This window comes from Anastrepha ludens, chromosome 3, assembly GCF_028408465.1.
Source record: "Anastrepha ludens isolate Willacy chromosome 3, idAnaLude1.1, whole genome shotgun sequence".
Classification (NCBI taxonomy): domain Eukaryota; kingdom Metazoa; phylum Arthropoda; class Insecta; order Diptera; family Tephritidae; genus Anastrepha; species Anastrepha ludens.
Genome location: NC_071499.1, coordinates 125,135,939 through 125,150,757, shown reverse-complemented (window position 1 = coordinate 125,150,757; position 14,819 = coordinate 125,135,939). Strand labels below are relative to the sequence as shown.

Genomic DNA, 14,819 nt, shown 5'->3' with positions numbered 1-14,819 from the left:
TCTAAATTTAGTCAAAAAATTGTAGTTAGTACTAGTTTTTTTCAAACTTTCAAATTCAGTATCTACTAGTTCAATTATTTTCTCTTCAGTACTAAACCGTTTTATAGGCTTCAAATTAAGTACTAAGTACTACTAAAAATAATACCCATGACCACAACAATTGTTTAGTACTCGTACTAAAACTAATAAAAATAGGAGTATAACTAAAAACTGGATAAATAAAATATTTTTAGTACTTTTCTAATTTAAATTAATAAATATATTGCACTACTTTTGAATTATGTGGATTAGCTTATCTTAAATTATAGAAAAGATATTTTTAGCACCAAAATCTGCTGATTTGAATTTTTTTATTTTTAATATTCTTATCTCCAACTTAAGCAGTTCACACAGAGTTCGAAAATTATAACTTCGAAAATCACTTGCAGAATTTTGGATTCAATAACTTTTAACATAGCGAAAAACACCATTGGAAGATACAAACTCATTAATATAACAACTATATAAATAAATTATTCATATTTGCATGTGTATGTGCCACTTATAAACGAGTATGCGTATAAAACATTTTTTCTAAATATTTACTACTACTATAATTACTTTGTTATTTAATTTAGCACATGTTTTTGTGACTTCTTCATTCTACAAGTAAGCTATTCGATCGCTATGCTTTCAATACTACACATTTTGTTTGCTTTTTGTTTTTGGCTGCACTAAAGTACAGTCTCAATACTGGTTATAGTGTCGGTTTGCTGGAGTGTTTCGTTTAGTACCTTTTGCACGTCAGTACTAAATTCCTCAACTTGTTTCGTGTGTGCAACTTTTAGTTTTTCCATAGCACGTCCCTGTTTAACACCGATTTGCTGGAAGGATGGAGGAAATAAAAGGATTTGTAAACAAGAAAAGTTCGAAAATTAGTTAACTCGAAATTGTACAAATACAATACTGCGTGGAAAGGTTAGAAAAAGCTTTCCGAATAATAAAATTTTATATTGATTGGCCTGAATGTATAAAGTACAAATGGTGGGTATAGCTTGCCATCCGTTATGCCTTGCATAACACCAACCCTACACCCACACTCACCTTTTTCTCCTCCATGAAGCGTTTGATATTGTTTTGTCGCTTCTCACGCAAACGCCGATCCTTTTCATTTTTCGTCTTAAGCGTTTTATCATTTTGTACCTCTTTTGCGGTGTCAGCTGAGGTTTTGGCTTGCTTGGCATTCAAGTCCTTAATATCACTGGAAAATAGGCAAAATAGATATTTTGCTTGTCTTTGTTTTTATGTTTAAGATTTCATTTGTTTGCCTTTACCGCGCATGTCGCTCCTCCAGCTGTTTGACCTGTTGCGCCTGCACTGTCAACATCAACGCCTTCATTGCCTCTTGTGAGTCCTGTACGTGCTGGCGCAACATATCCCATTCCTCCTTCTTGTGTTTGGCAATCATTTCGGTCCACTGTTGCGTCTGTTCAGTGATGGCATTCTTGATCGTAGTGTCATTGCGTATTTCGTCTTTGCTGCAGCATAATAGGGGAAATAAAGAAACATTTATTGCTTTCTAAGTTCGCATGCATTACAACCATTTTAATTGTATTTCCAACCTCTTGCCCTTGATGAGTCGATCGATAGCTGCATTTTGATTCTTCTGTATGGTCATACGCTCCTTGGTGTGTTTCTTCTTCAGCGTATCTAATTCCTTATTCTGCTTCTTGGCCACCTTCTGGAAGCCCTTCTCACCGCGCAGCGATTCTAACGTTACCGGCTCGAATACAAGTGGCGGTTCTTTCTTCTCCTCCTCCTTGGCTTTGCCCGCATCACGCGCTGCGCCACCGCTTTGCTCTTCAATGCCAAGTGCTTTCATTTGTTCATTTTGTTTCGCCGCAGCGCCTGCAAATCCTCTTGGATCCGACAGCATAGCCATGAAATCTTCAAAGCCATCAGGTACATAAATCTTCAATTCGATGTTGACGAAAAGCATAGGCAACGACATTGGGAAATTCGCTTCAGTACGCAGCGATACATGGCGATAGCCCGCCTGCAGACCATCCAATGGCAATATACGTTGGCCGATCATTTTGCCACTCTCTTCATAGACGCCGAAACGTAACACAGCCAAATCGGGCAGCACCACTTTACGAAAGACGAACGGATCCTCATTGTACACGGGATTCAATCCGTTATTAGGCACCAAACGTGTACGGAACTCTTTCTTCACCGTGTCTGAAGGTAGACCGAACATATCCACTTCGACGTAGGTGCCGACCTTTTTGTCCGACAAAAATTGACCGGCAATAATTTTCACCGAGCACTGCGCTGCGATTACACCATCCACAGGCGCATCGGCGAACGGATCGAAATCTTTATCTGAGCGACGCATGAAATCCGGCTTGAGCAGGTAGCCACAGCCACCGTTATATTCGAATTTACCCTGATTCAATTGCATGGGCAGATCGGAGGTTTGGAAATTGAGCGAGACCATCTGACAGCCAGCGTTCCAGAACACTTGCGGCATATAGTTGGAAGAATCAGCGCGTGTGCCCTTCGGGTAAATGCGCGACATTTGACGTTTGTTGTAATTGACAAAGTCGATAGAGCTCTGTTTTAGGTAGTTCATGCCCGCCGCTTCCGCGAATGAAGACATGTTGTGAGCGATATTTTTCTCTGTTAAAAAGAAATGAGTACATGAAAATATTGCTCAGAAGCTTCCGTTGCTTCACTTACCAATAGCCTTATCGAAGCCCTGAAATTTAATGGGCTGCGCATAGTTGACCATTGATGACAGCCAAGGATGTACATTCGTCGTGGAGCCGCTGTAATTGACTGCTGCCGCTTCCGCTTCAGGTGCAGCACCATCCGCTCCTGGTTCGCCTGCTGGTGGCGCAGCAGCAGCCTCAGGTGGTGGTGCAGTTTCTGGTGGTTTGGCACTCGCATCTTCCTCTGGATCGTCATCCGTCTTCAATTCACCCTTTAACCAGAGTTCCAGTTCGACCTTTTCGACTTCCGGTTTCATGCGCTTATTCTTAATCAGAATTTTGCGTTTTAATTTCGAAGGCGGTGGGAGCGGTAAACCGGGGTCGAGCTACGTAAAAGAACAGTGCATGAGTAAATAGGCTTAGCGCATTTAAAAACTCAACAAATACAACTCACCGGATGTTCGGGCAACGGTTCCTTTAGTAGTAATTCCCCAAAGAAGTCATCACAGTATTTAGCTAATTTATATTGTTGCGCCCGATTGCAGTGGTTCTCAAAGGATAATATAACCGGATACTCAGATGAGACAAATGCACAATCGGCGATGGCTTGAATGCAATCCTGCATAGGAGAAAAATAAATAATAATACATATATTCTGATGGAATATCCACTGGGTAGGCGAGAATATGAGGAAACTTGATAGTGGGATAGTGAAATGGGTCGAAAAAGTTCGAAGTTGCAGTTGAAGCTGATGATACTCACTTTGAACAAAATTTCAGTACAGTAGGCGTGTCCGTGAGTTACGATGGGTTCTTCGTCTTCACCTTTCCCATTCCAGCAGTCCAATTCAACGCATCTATTAGGGAAAATAAAGTGGAGAAAATAAAGTTTGTTAGTGTGTCATAACTTCAGGAATAAACTTAGTTAGCAAAAATAATAAACAAGCAAAGTATAAACTAGGCTTATTATTTATTCAACAATGTTTCTTCCTTTTTGCTTACGAGTTTCGCTTACTTTTGCTGTTGTTTGTTTCGCTTAACTCTTATCTGCATCACTCATTGCCTTATGCTCTTTCTTATAAAAGCAAGAACCTTCCTCGAGTCCAACGATCCTGAATTTTTGAACACCTACTATATTCGAGTTCTATTCCTTACAGTGTTATGCTACAGGCGCTAGACACCTAAATTGTCAGCACTCAAGCAAACCTAGAGTAAGGTACGATGCACTAGACAGGGCAGGGGTACTGTGTCGGCAGTCTTTCGTCGAGAAAAACCCGAGTCATTCCGGAATGCTCCCTCAACCCTCTCTGTGTCTATTCTACTTAGGTATCCCTCCCACTCTGAGACGGTAGTGTACTGGGCTGATACTTATTTCTTCCTGTCGATATGGCATCGGAGTTGAAAGAATGCCTGCGAGCATTCTCAGTTTGGCTGTAAGGAGGTTGACATAATGTTTGAGTCTCTTCTAATTGTGCCCCCTCAGTAAAAGCTTTGTTCAGCTTAGCCCCATAGTGTGGTGCTAGTTTGCTGCTTGATTTCCGTAGCTTAGCTCTTCACCTCGGAGTTCTCCGTTGATGCTATGAAAAGCTTAGCTCCCATTGGTTTTAAGGCCACAAAATAGCGCGACAGCGGAATATATGTAGAAAAAAATGGGCCATGTTGTAGAGGACTATGCTGCCAATATGATGATGATGGTGTAACAGTGGAAGGTATGCATTACTCCTAGAGTTTCCCCTTAAGGGCAGAGGTTTACAGTTCAATCTTAAACTTTTATTCAGCCGATAAACTTTATGATATCTCTCTAGAAAATCATGCAATCGAGGAGCTGTAAGTATCCATATTTTTGGTGAAATAATGTTCGCTTTACCAAACTCTCCCTAGTCATCTTTAGAAAGGTACGCTTGGCTGATTGCTGAATAACTACGTCAACTCCGGCGAAACTTCCACTACAGTTATAGGTCAAGTGCGCATTGTTTCCGGAGCTCATTGCATGTTTTATTGGGAGTCATTCGTAACACTCCTAATAACTATGTAGCGGCGTATGACTCGGTAAGCATACATATATGTATGTACTTTCAAACAAATTCTTAAAATTTCCACTCAACTCACCTACATCCCGCCAGTAGTGTCTGCCGATACATTTCCACTGAACTTTTACCACCAATCTGACGACCCGACAAATAAGTATTATGTGAGCTGTTGATGTAGTAGTGAGCCAATGGATGATCCATTTCCATATACATTTCCAAACGATCCAAAAATACAGGCGCGTTCTCATCGGACATGAGATAGCGCTTAAAGCCATCCATAGACAATTGACCTGTGCATAAAAAAGTTAAAGCGTCAGTTAAGTCTGCGAGGGTTCTTAAAAATATATGTAAGCCAGTATGGCAAGCCAACGTACCAGCCTTTTTCTTCTCCTCGTCCAATTCGTAATCGTTGATGATCTCCGTACAACGTTTCTCATCATAGAGGGGATATAAAATTTCATTCATACGTGGATCACGTTGCTTTTCATTCATGAACTGTACGAACTGCACCATCGAAATTACTTCCGATTTGCCCTTGGTGCTGTGTAGGTGGAGACATAAACAAAATAAATACAAACAAAATGTAAAAAAACAAATATTGTTTACACAAATAAAATACCAGAAAGTAAATAAAATAATAATAGGCGACGTCGGCCAGCAGTGTGTTGGGCATCATTCATTACAGACATACATACATGCATATTGTTTTCACATTCAACACATTACCAGCCAAAACAATATAATGGGTGTTTTTTTTAGAGGTTAGGTTTTCAAGTTGGCACTACTTTTTTCCTAGATGGTCTTTTTGACAGCTGTCACTTGATTTATGCTCAGTTTGGTTTGCCATTTCATAATGAATAGACTTACACCTGAACAACGTTTGCAAATCGTGCAAATTTATTACGAAAATAATGGTTCGGTTCGCGCGACGCATCGAAGAAAATTTTATTCAGCGATGAAACTCACTTTTGGTTGAATGGGTATGTCAACAAGCAAAATTGTCGCATTTGGAGTGAACATAATCCACAAGCCATTGCTGAGATGCCGTTACATCCTCAAAAAGTCACTGTTTGGTGTGCTCTATGGGCAGAGGGAATCATTGGTCCATATTTCTTTAAAAATGAAGCCGGACATAATGTTATAGTCAATGGAAAGCGCTATAGAGCCATGATTAATGACTTTTTCGTGCCTGAATTGGACGATGTTGATGTGGACGACCTTTGGTTCCAACAAGACGGCGCTACATGCCATACAGCCAACGCAACAATCGATTTATTGAAGGAAACTTTTGGTGAGCGCATTATCTCGCGCCGTGGACCTGTGGCGTGGCCACCAGGATCGTGCGATATAACACCGCTGGACTATTTCTTGTGGGGCTATGTGAAGTCGCTTGTCTACGCAGATAAGCCCGAGACGATTGACGTCTTGGAAGAGAATATTCGGCGCGTTATTGCTGACATACGGCCCCAATTGCTGCAAAAAGTGGTCGAAAATTGGGCCTCTCGGCTGAAATTTATTCGAGCCAGCCGCGGCGGCCACTTGCCCGAAATCATTTTTAAAACATAACGGCAAACCCTTATCTTTATAATAAAGCTAAATTCTTGGCCATAACATTAAATTATATACGTTTTATTTCATCTTGAAAACCTAACCTCTAAAAAAAACACCCTATATATGTATATTTATAGAAATATATTGGATAATACATGTGTAGGTATAGTTGTGTATGTGTGGAGTGTATTAAATGCCAACGTGACCTAATTCTCAGCTTACTACGTTGCACTGTGACTTACATGGAAGTGAAGAGCTCCTCGATGTCATTGCGTGGGCACACCTTGTGGTATAGCGCATAGAATTTGTCAAATGTGAACTCTTCTTTGGTCATGGTGGCGCTTTTATCGTCCGGTAGTCCGACTTCCTTGAAGCACTGATACACCAACTTTTCTGTTTTACCAGAAGCAAAAGTTTTCGCCACCACTTTGATGGGTATCTTGCCACCCTTTTCCACGGAGAAAGATAAGCGCATCCAACTAGACGGGAATGAATGTAATAGGGCGTTTAGAATTCGATACACATATAAATGTATATATAAAATACATTAAAATTTTGTTAGTGGGTGAATACAAAAACACAAAAGGAACAAATGCTTGTATTTGAGTTAGTATCGGCAGATAAAGAAAAAACGCCTTTAATATTACGTTATGCAGATTTATGGAGTCAAACATATTTACATACATACATATGTGGGTATTAAGTACTTACCAGTCAGAAGGTTTTCTGTACTTACCGCGGTGGGAGCTAGGAAGGCGCGAAAAAATCGTGCCGATGATCAAAAATGTAATATACTCGTAAAAATGTTTGTATCAAAAGTTGTTTTAAAAAACAATGCAAAGAAGTGCGCCTAAAATAACGGAGTATTCACGAATTGTGTTTAAATCGAGTTTGTCTAAAAATATTTCTTGTAATGTTTTTTATTACAAAACCTATTCAAGAAAAAAAACAAGAAATTTATAAAAAATTTACCAAAAATGTTTATAAAAAAATTGTATGTACTGTTAAAAATCCTATGCAAAAATTGTGTATAAAATATTGAAAATAAACAAAATTTTATAATTTTTCCTTTTTAATTAGTAAAAGTTTTTTTGGACTTATTAAAAAACCTATTCAAAAGAGCGAGCATAGAACTACTGAGCTCTGCAATGAAAAAAATTTTATAACAGAATTTTATTTTAAAATTTTATACACAAATTTTATAAAAAATGTAAGAATTTCATAAAAAACTTTTATAAAAAAATGTTGTATTAAAATTTTGTGTATCGTTACTACAAATCCTATGCAAAAATTGTGCATAAAAAAATCATTTAAAAAAATTTTATGTTGAAGAAAAATTGGATATAAAAAATGTTATATAAAAACAAGGATCAATAAATTTAATAATTAATAAATTTAACATTTTCTGTTTAGTCTCTATTGCGGCAACAAGTGTTCTAAAAATCAAGTGTTGTAAAAATCGCGAAAGCGATTGCCTTGGGATTTCTCAATTTTCTAGCTCTGCTCACCTAATGGCCGAACGTTAGGCGTTAGGTTAGTACCCTTTGCCTTCTTCGCAGCGTCAATGCTTCACCCAACCAGGCTTCTTTTACTTTCACAAATTGGCGCTTAATTTCAACCCCATTATTCTCTGTGCCTCACATATTGGAACTAGGCCTTTTATCTACTCGCTTTATTACCTTTCACTTAAAACTCGTAAATGTGTTTGGAAATCACTAATAACCTTTTTTTTTGGATCCTACGTCCTCTACTTGCGATTTGTGAAATCATTTATTGCTATCGAACACATTCCTGATATAACCTCCTCTGCGTTTAAAGAGTTTGGGTGCGTGCACTTCAAAAGACTTCCCTCAAACTAATAAAGAAGAAGGTATCGAATGCTTTGACTCATCCATTCATTTATATCTCTATTGTATAAAAATATCTTTAGCATTAAAAGGCACTATGAAGAATTTAGTCTTACGTGGAAGTGCTCTAAACTACATACGCGATCGAATATGGGGCAAAGGATTTTGAGCAGATTACATTACCTGTCCCAGTAAGAAGCGCTCGCTTCACCCCAAACTAAACATAGCTGTTTGTAAGAATCTAAGCTGAACTTTGGCGCTAAGTTCGCATAAAAAAGAGGTTGTCTGTAAAGTCGGTTTACTGACGATAGTTTAACGTGACAACGTCATAAGAAAGTATTGATGGAATGGTTGCAATTTTCAAAACAAAATTTTAATTTTATTTGTTTGATAGATATTTTGCATGGATATAGAGGAGGAGGTAAATGGAATTGCAATGGAATAGGTCAAGTTACATTTACACAAACGTGAAAAATGACGAAACATTTATCAAATTCATGAAAGATATCTTCAATTTCGATTGTGCATCAGACGTTATTAAGTCAACAACACTTAGAGGCATCATCATCGATTTGACTTTCTCAAGACACATTACACTTGAAACACTCCCTTTCATTTCCTATTTTTCCTATCATCGTTTATTCTCAACAGAGAATTGGTTCATTACCATGCACACAGGAAGAAGGCATATGCAAATACAAATATGTGAATTTATATACAAATGCGCATATTCATACATATATATGCTCACTCAAGTAGGACAGAGCCAGATGTCGAACGTTGCCGAACGCGGGGACCGATTGTGCTCTTTGTCGTTCGTTCCGCGCTCTCGCTTGCAGTTCAAGCACATTAGCTTACATTTGCTTGCGTACGGAATAGATTCGTATATTTGATATGTCCATATGATTTGTATGCATCTTTACATATAAATTTATTCTTTTTGAAAATTGCGCGAAATTGTATATGTATATGCATGTTTATATACATATATTAGTATACAACATATCTTATAAGGTATGTGGTAAATATTACCACACATTTTTTCCTTCATATATAATAAAAAAATTAATAATAATAACATTAAAACAACAGGTATTATTAACAAACTTGGTTTTATTTTAAATTCTTCAAGTAAATCAAATTAATAATAATCAATAAGAAGGCATATACAAATACAAATACGTGAATTTATATATGTACATATGCGCATATACATACATATATACGCTCACTTAAATAGGAGAGAACAAGATGTCGAACGTTGCCGTTCGTTTGCTTTGTTTGCTTTGTCGTTCGTTCCGCGCTTTCGCTTGCAGTTCATTCAAGGTAACGGCAATGAGCAAGGTAACGACAAATGCGCAAGGTAACGACAAATGAGCAAGGTAACGACACATTTTTTCGTGCGTGCAGCCTGTTAAATCGAATTATAAGACGTTATCACGTCAAAAGAATTTAAGAAATACGTTTCTTCCATTCACCACAATCGATTTCTCTCTTCAGCTGGCGTAAGCAATGCCATGGAATGCTTGGCAATGCAAACCATTTCATTTTTTCATTCATTTGTACCGTTTCCATTGAACTTAATTTTAAATAATTACTTCCCTGCGCTCCTCGCCGCTTACACAAGTAATTGCAAATAATTAGTTTATAATTTATCGACTACTCAAACAAATTGCTGTGTTGGCCACACATACTGACGCAACTAAGAAATTGTTGCATGTACTGGTCAATTTCCTGTGGCACAACAAATTGTGCACGTTTCTAAACAACAGAGCGAGGGGCAAAGCAGCGAGGCACATATTTTAGCTGCCTGTAGTTTTGTGTATGTGTGTATGTGGGTGAATGTCTGCTATTTCCTGCTGGTTAACTTTTTCCATATGAATAGGTTAACACATACGCGTATATGTAACTTTTATTTACTTACAGTCGGTTGAAATGGCAGGACAAATAGTAAACGGAAATTAGGTTAAATGGTTGTCAAAGTGGTGGAAAATAACAAAAAGGGGAAACAAGATTTTCAGGTAAATGTAAATGCTCGTTTAGCACAAAAAAAGTGTCGCTCAGTAGTTGTTAGTTGGGTAATCTTCCATGTGCAAAATCTCTAAAATCTCTTCGACAGCACGTCATCCAACTGTCACGAGTGCACGAGAAAACTGCTTGAGACAGGACTTGGGATTTAAGCTATAAGCAGTGCAGGGTTTCTTGCTTTCACAAATTTAGAAGAAAGCTAAAGTATCGACTTACTGCAGGTAACCTAAACAGAACACTTGCAGTGTAATGCGCTAAGAGAGCAACTACAACTCTCAAAACGAATAAACGATTTCTAATGAACGACAACTGGACTACAGGTCATATGAGCGCTTAGTGTATAGTAACGATTTCTGCAGGATCTGTGGAGTAGAAGGAAGGTAGAGTACATTAAAATCATTCTGCGCGAGTCCTTCCGTTTCGAGTATCCGGAGAGCTGCTCCCACTAGAACTTAGATAATATATACACAGTTTCGCTCTATGGGATGATTAGCTCAGCCAAAAACTCGAGATGGTTTAAGGGCACTGCCCCAAAAGTCCAAAGCGTTTTGCCACACGCAGTCTTAACTACCTAAATTTTTTTCCACTTGACGCAGCGCATGATCCTTTCCTCAGTTTCAGATCAATACCACTGTGTTTGTTGTTAATGGAGAAAAAACTTCTTATTCTTTATTCCTTGACAAATTTATCTTAGTGCATAAAAAATTTGTTATTGGCCTCTCACTTGTTGAATTTTATGAAGCGGTTAATATAATCCTAATTAGTCGCTCTTTGGTTTTCTTCATAACCTTCAAACGCACGTTATCTTCACCCCCATTCTAACTTTCCTGTCTTCCTCCCTTTTATACTTGCAAAGGTATCACAAGGGACGTATTTTGAATTCACATTCCAGTGGGGCCTCTTTTGGACAAACAAATGTGCCTAACAAATCAAATACAGTAAAACCTCCTTTGTCTTCTGCCCGTCCAAGAGAAGTGCCCACTCAAAAGACGGTAACTTCTTCCGATACATAAGATTTGGTATAGAAGAAAATGTGCGCTCGAGGGAAATGTCCGGCTAATAAAGGTACCCGTTAGGAGTGAGAATTCCTGAGAATAGGCCACAAATATAATATCGGCCTCTTGTCGCTAGTTATACTGCAAATTGCACTAACTGACTTATCCAAGGCACACAACGCGTTTTTGGGATATTTTTTGCACTCTACAATAAGTGCCAATACTTTGATTAAAAAGATTACAATACTTTCTTCTCGTTATGGTTTAATTTTCATTTGGAAAATTCTCATCACCTTTACGTACAATGACCTCGATTTTTGACTGCTGTCGCATATAAGCAACCAATAAATTAATCTAATTCAAGCAAGGACATGTTTTTTCTAATATTTTCTTCTCAAAAAGTTTTACGCTCTCACTCTTAACTCTCACACTCGTTGCCTCACGCCATCATCGTCTACACCTCATTACGCACGCCGCATTTATGTATTTTACTGCAATCATAAATATTCACCAAGCCCTCTGCCTACAGAAGTCATTTATTAGTTGTATGCGTAACTCTTTCGCAGATTGCCTGCAAGCACTCGAGCATCATTTCAGTAAGCGTGCACAATATGGCCTGAAGGAGAAATATGCCACTCAACGCGTTGCTGCCAATAACAAGAAAATGCTCAAGGGCTCCGAAGAGATGATACCGGTAAGGCTGTGAGCGGATACGCTAGCAATGTAATAAGCAGCACAGGCAAGAAATGGAGAAGCGACGAGATTTTCTGTGATACAGCAAACGCATAAAAAATACAAGCATACAAACAAAAAATTACACTGTTAATGCAATAAAAACAAATCCTTGCCGTCTTGTTGGCTTAGAATTGCGGCCGTGGAGCAGCCTCGCTTGCGCAGCAGCAGAAAAATGTTTATTTATGCAAAATATCGCGTTGTTTGAATAGTCACGGGCACTGTTTGAATCTCTGTGCGCGCAGTGCTGCTTTTATTATTATTTTACTGCTGCTGATAATAAACAATTATGCTGCATAAATTTGTGTAAGTTTGTGTGGCAGCAAAGCACCCCCACAGATGGTCCGCTAAAGGATATGGCATTCGACAGTTGCATTTTGTCTATCATCTGCTTAGCTGTGCTTTGTCATAGACATTCTTGCAAAGGGATCTGTTGTAGGTGCGCTCTAATTTTTACAGTATGTAGCGACCAACTTGGGAAGTCTTCAATTTTCATATTTGACAGGTGTACTTATTTCGCCTTGACACTTGATAAAAAAAAAGTAGAAAAATATTGGGTTGTTCCGAAAGTGATTTCGTTTTTTCCAGACAGAGGATTTAATTGTATTTTTTCACAGCTAACTTCACACTTAAGTTGCATTGTCATTATATGTTTTGACAGCTGATATAGCAAAGCTTGTGTGTGAATACGTTCAATTAATTTTACGCAGTAGTTTTTGGTCGGTGCCCTTTTAAATATGGAGAGCAATAAGCAGCATTTTCGACATATTTCTATTTTTTACTATAGAAAAGGTAAAAGTGCTGTTCAAGCCAGAAAGAAATTAACCGATGTGTATGGAGAAGATGTGTTGACAATACGCCAGAGCCAGAACTGGTTTGCAAAATTTCGATCCGGCAATTTTGATGTCGAATATGTACCACGTTCTGGAAGGCCGGTAGAACCTGATAAAGACGCGATAAAGGCATTAGTTGATGCAAACCGGTGAATAACAACTCGTGAGATCGGTGAGAGGTTACATTTATCGAATTCAACTGTTTATGACCACCTGAATGGCCTTGGTTTAACCTCGATGCTCGATATATCCACAAAAAAACGAAATTACTTTCCGAACAACCCAATGAAAAAGGTATTCAAGTGTACTGTCGCCTAATTTCTTATTAAGTTGGTTCGCAAATAAGCAAAGCTGTCGAATGAAAACCCCCCGGAAGATCCATCAGGTTTCTCTACACTCCAAAAGAGTCAGTTTTAGGTGTGAATTTCGATCCAGTGGTGTCATTGGTCTTATTTCTTCGAAGAGGTACAAAGTTCACTCTCAACGGCAACCGATATCAAATTATCATAACTAAAATTTCGAAGACTGGCTGAACCGAGGTGGCCGTTATTTTCTCGAAATATCACCCAAAATCTCATCGATTGCATAAAAATTTAGAAAATATTTTATTTATTTATATAAAATTAGCTTACAACATAAATCTTATAAGCTATTTTAAGTTAGGGGCTATAGCAGCGAGGCCTTAGAAAATATGTGACCATATGCTTGAACGATTTGTTTTGTTCAATTTCACATTTCAAAAGCTCTCAATGAAAAACCCTGTGTCTACTCTTTTCAGTCCATTCAGCTTCTTCTTACTTCCAATTACGAGGGATTTTTGAAAAGTCTGTGCAAAAATTAAAACTACTTAGTTGTCAGGGGGAAACCTTTTTTTATTTCTCGACACTATTATTCTCTTTTAGACTTATACACTTCGTCCAACGCTTGTGGATCCCTTTTGAATAATAGGATTTGTTTTAGTCTCAAAAATGACCATTTGTTTCTGCAATCATCTGCTCGTTTGAATAAAATCTTTTTTCCGCCACCCATTTCTTCAAATTGAGGAAAAAATAGTAGTCCCAGGAAACCGAGGAAGCCAAGTTTGTGGAAAAGGAGGGATGTAAAACAAGTAGGAATTCCATTTCCATTAGTTTTGCGACCACAACTGCTGAGGCGTGAGATGAAAGAACTTGTCGTGATAGAAAATGACTTTTTTGAGAATAAATCGACTTCCGCGCTTCAAACGAATGCCAAACACAAAGAAATATACCGATCTGGCTGAAACTTGGCGTGTGTTCTGTCGAGAGATGCTACTAACTAAACATAGCCTCGATACGCGCCAGTAGTGCCATCTCACTGACTTTGCATGTACATTTCAAACGACCCTCGTACTAACTCTTTATTTTTGTATTTATGTATATATACACCTTTTTTTAATCCGATTCCTTTATCTGCATGCATTTCATGCTTTTTATTCTGATTTAATCCACATTTTGAAAAATGCAATTCCCTCATGCACTGCAACTTGTTGACACAAGTCATACAAAGGCGAAAAAGAAGACAAAAAAAACATAAAAAACAATTACAAAGCGGCCCTTGACATGCTCCCGCTATAATGCGAGTGGTGCTTGTTTTCTTTCTCAGTTTATAATATGGATTTGCGCAGCTGCAACTATTTGGTTTTCCTCAAGTATTTGTTACTCTCTATCGTTAATATTTTAGGTAGCGTATGACGGGACACCGAGGGTGAATGACGTTAAAATCGAAATCTCAAAAGATTACAGAAGATAGGCGGAAAATACTTTGTTGAGAGAAGCATAGAAATAGTCGTACATAGGTAATGCCAGCTTAGGATTAGCGCTTCTTAAGCAGTAGCGAATGAGTGCCGTTGTACTTTATAATCTTCAAAGTTCCAAGAAGCACAAAGTTACGTGGGTGGGCTAAAAGGACTCTGAAAATCTTAATAAAAGGCATTGCCAGCTGCTATCGAACGCCTCGCTTATCATAAAAAATATATCACATTTTTTGGTAAATCCTCAATTTAATTTGTGCGTACTTACCTCATGTCTCATACTTTATCAAAAATTTCGTTGAATTCTATTGTAAATATCTGTGGTTGTCTGGCTTCACTA

The 14,819-nt window shown here is 38.1% G+C and overlaps 1 protein-coding gene across 2 annotated transcripts in view; it reads right to left on the bottom strand.

Moving 5' to 3' along the window:
• The window catches only part of LOC128859038 (1-phosphatidylinositol 4,5-bisphosphate phosphodiesterase), a 163,199-nt gene that overhangs the window by 4,213 nt on the left and 144,167 nt on the right, over positions 1 to 14,819 (bottom strand). For both annotated transcript variants that reach the window (XM_054095707.1, XM_054095706.1), the window contains exons 8-17: positions 6,516 to 6,752; positions 5,097 to 5,263; positions 4,802 to 5,012; positions 3,456 to 3,549; positions 3,148 to 3,312; positions 2,722 to 3,079; positions 1,602 to 2,661; positions 1,314 to 1,517; positions 1,084 to 1,240; positions 774 to 863 (exon numbers count right to left, since the gene is read on the bottom strand). In XM_054095707.1, coding sequence (XP_053951682.1) covers positions 774 to 863; positions 1,084 to 1,240; positions 1,314 to 1,517; positions 1,602 to 2,661; positions 2,722 to 3,079; positions 3,148 to 3,312; positions 3,456 to 3,549; positions 4,802 to 5,012; positions 5,097 to 5,263; positions 6,516 to 6,752 — 2,743 coding nt within the window. The remainder of the gene's footprint in view (positions 1 to 773; positions 864 to 1,083; positions 1,241 to 1,313; positions 1,518 to 1,601; positions 2,662 to 2,721; positions 3,080 to 3,147; positions 3,313 to 3,455; positions 3,550 to 4,801; positions 5,013 to 5,096; positions 5,264 to 6,515; positions 6,753 to 14,819) is intronic.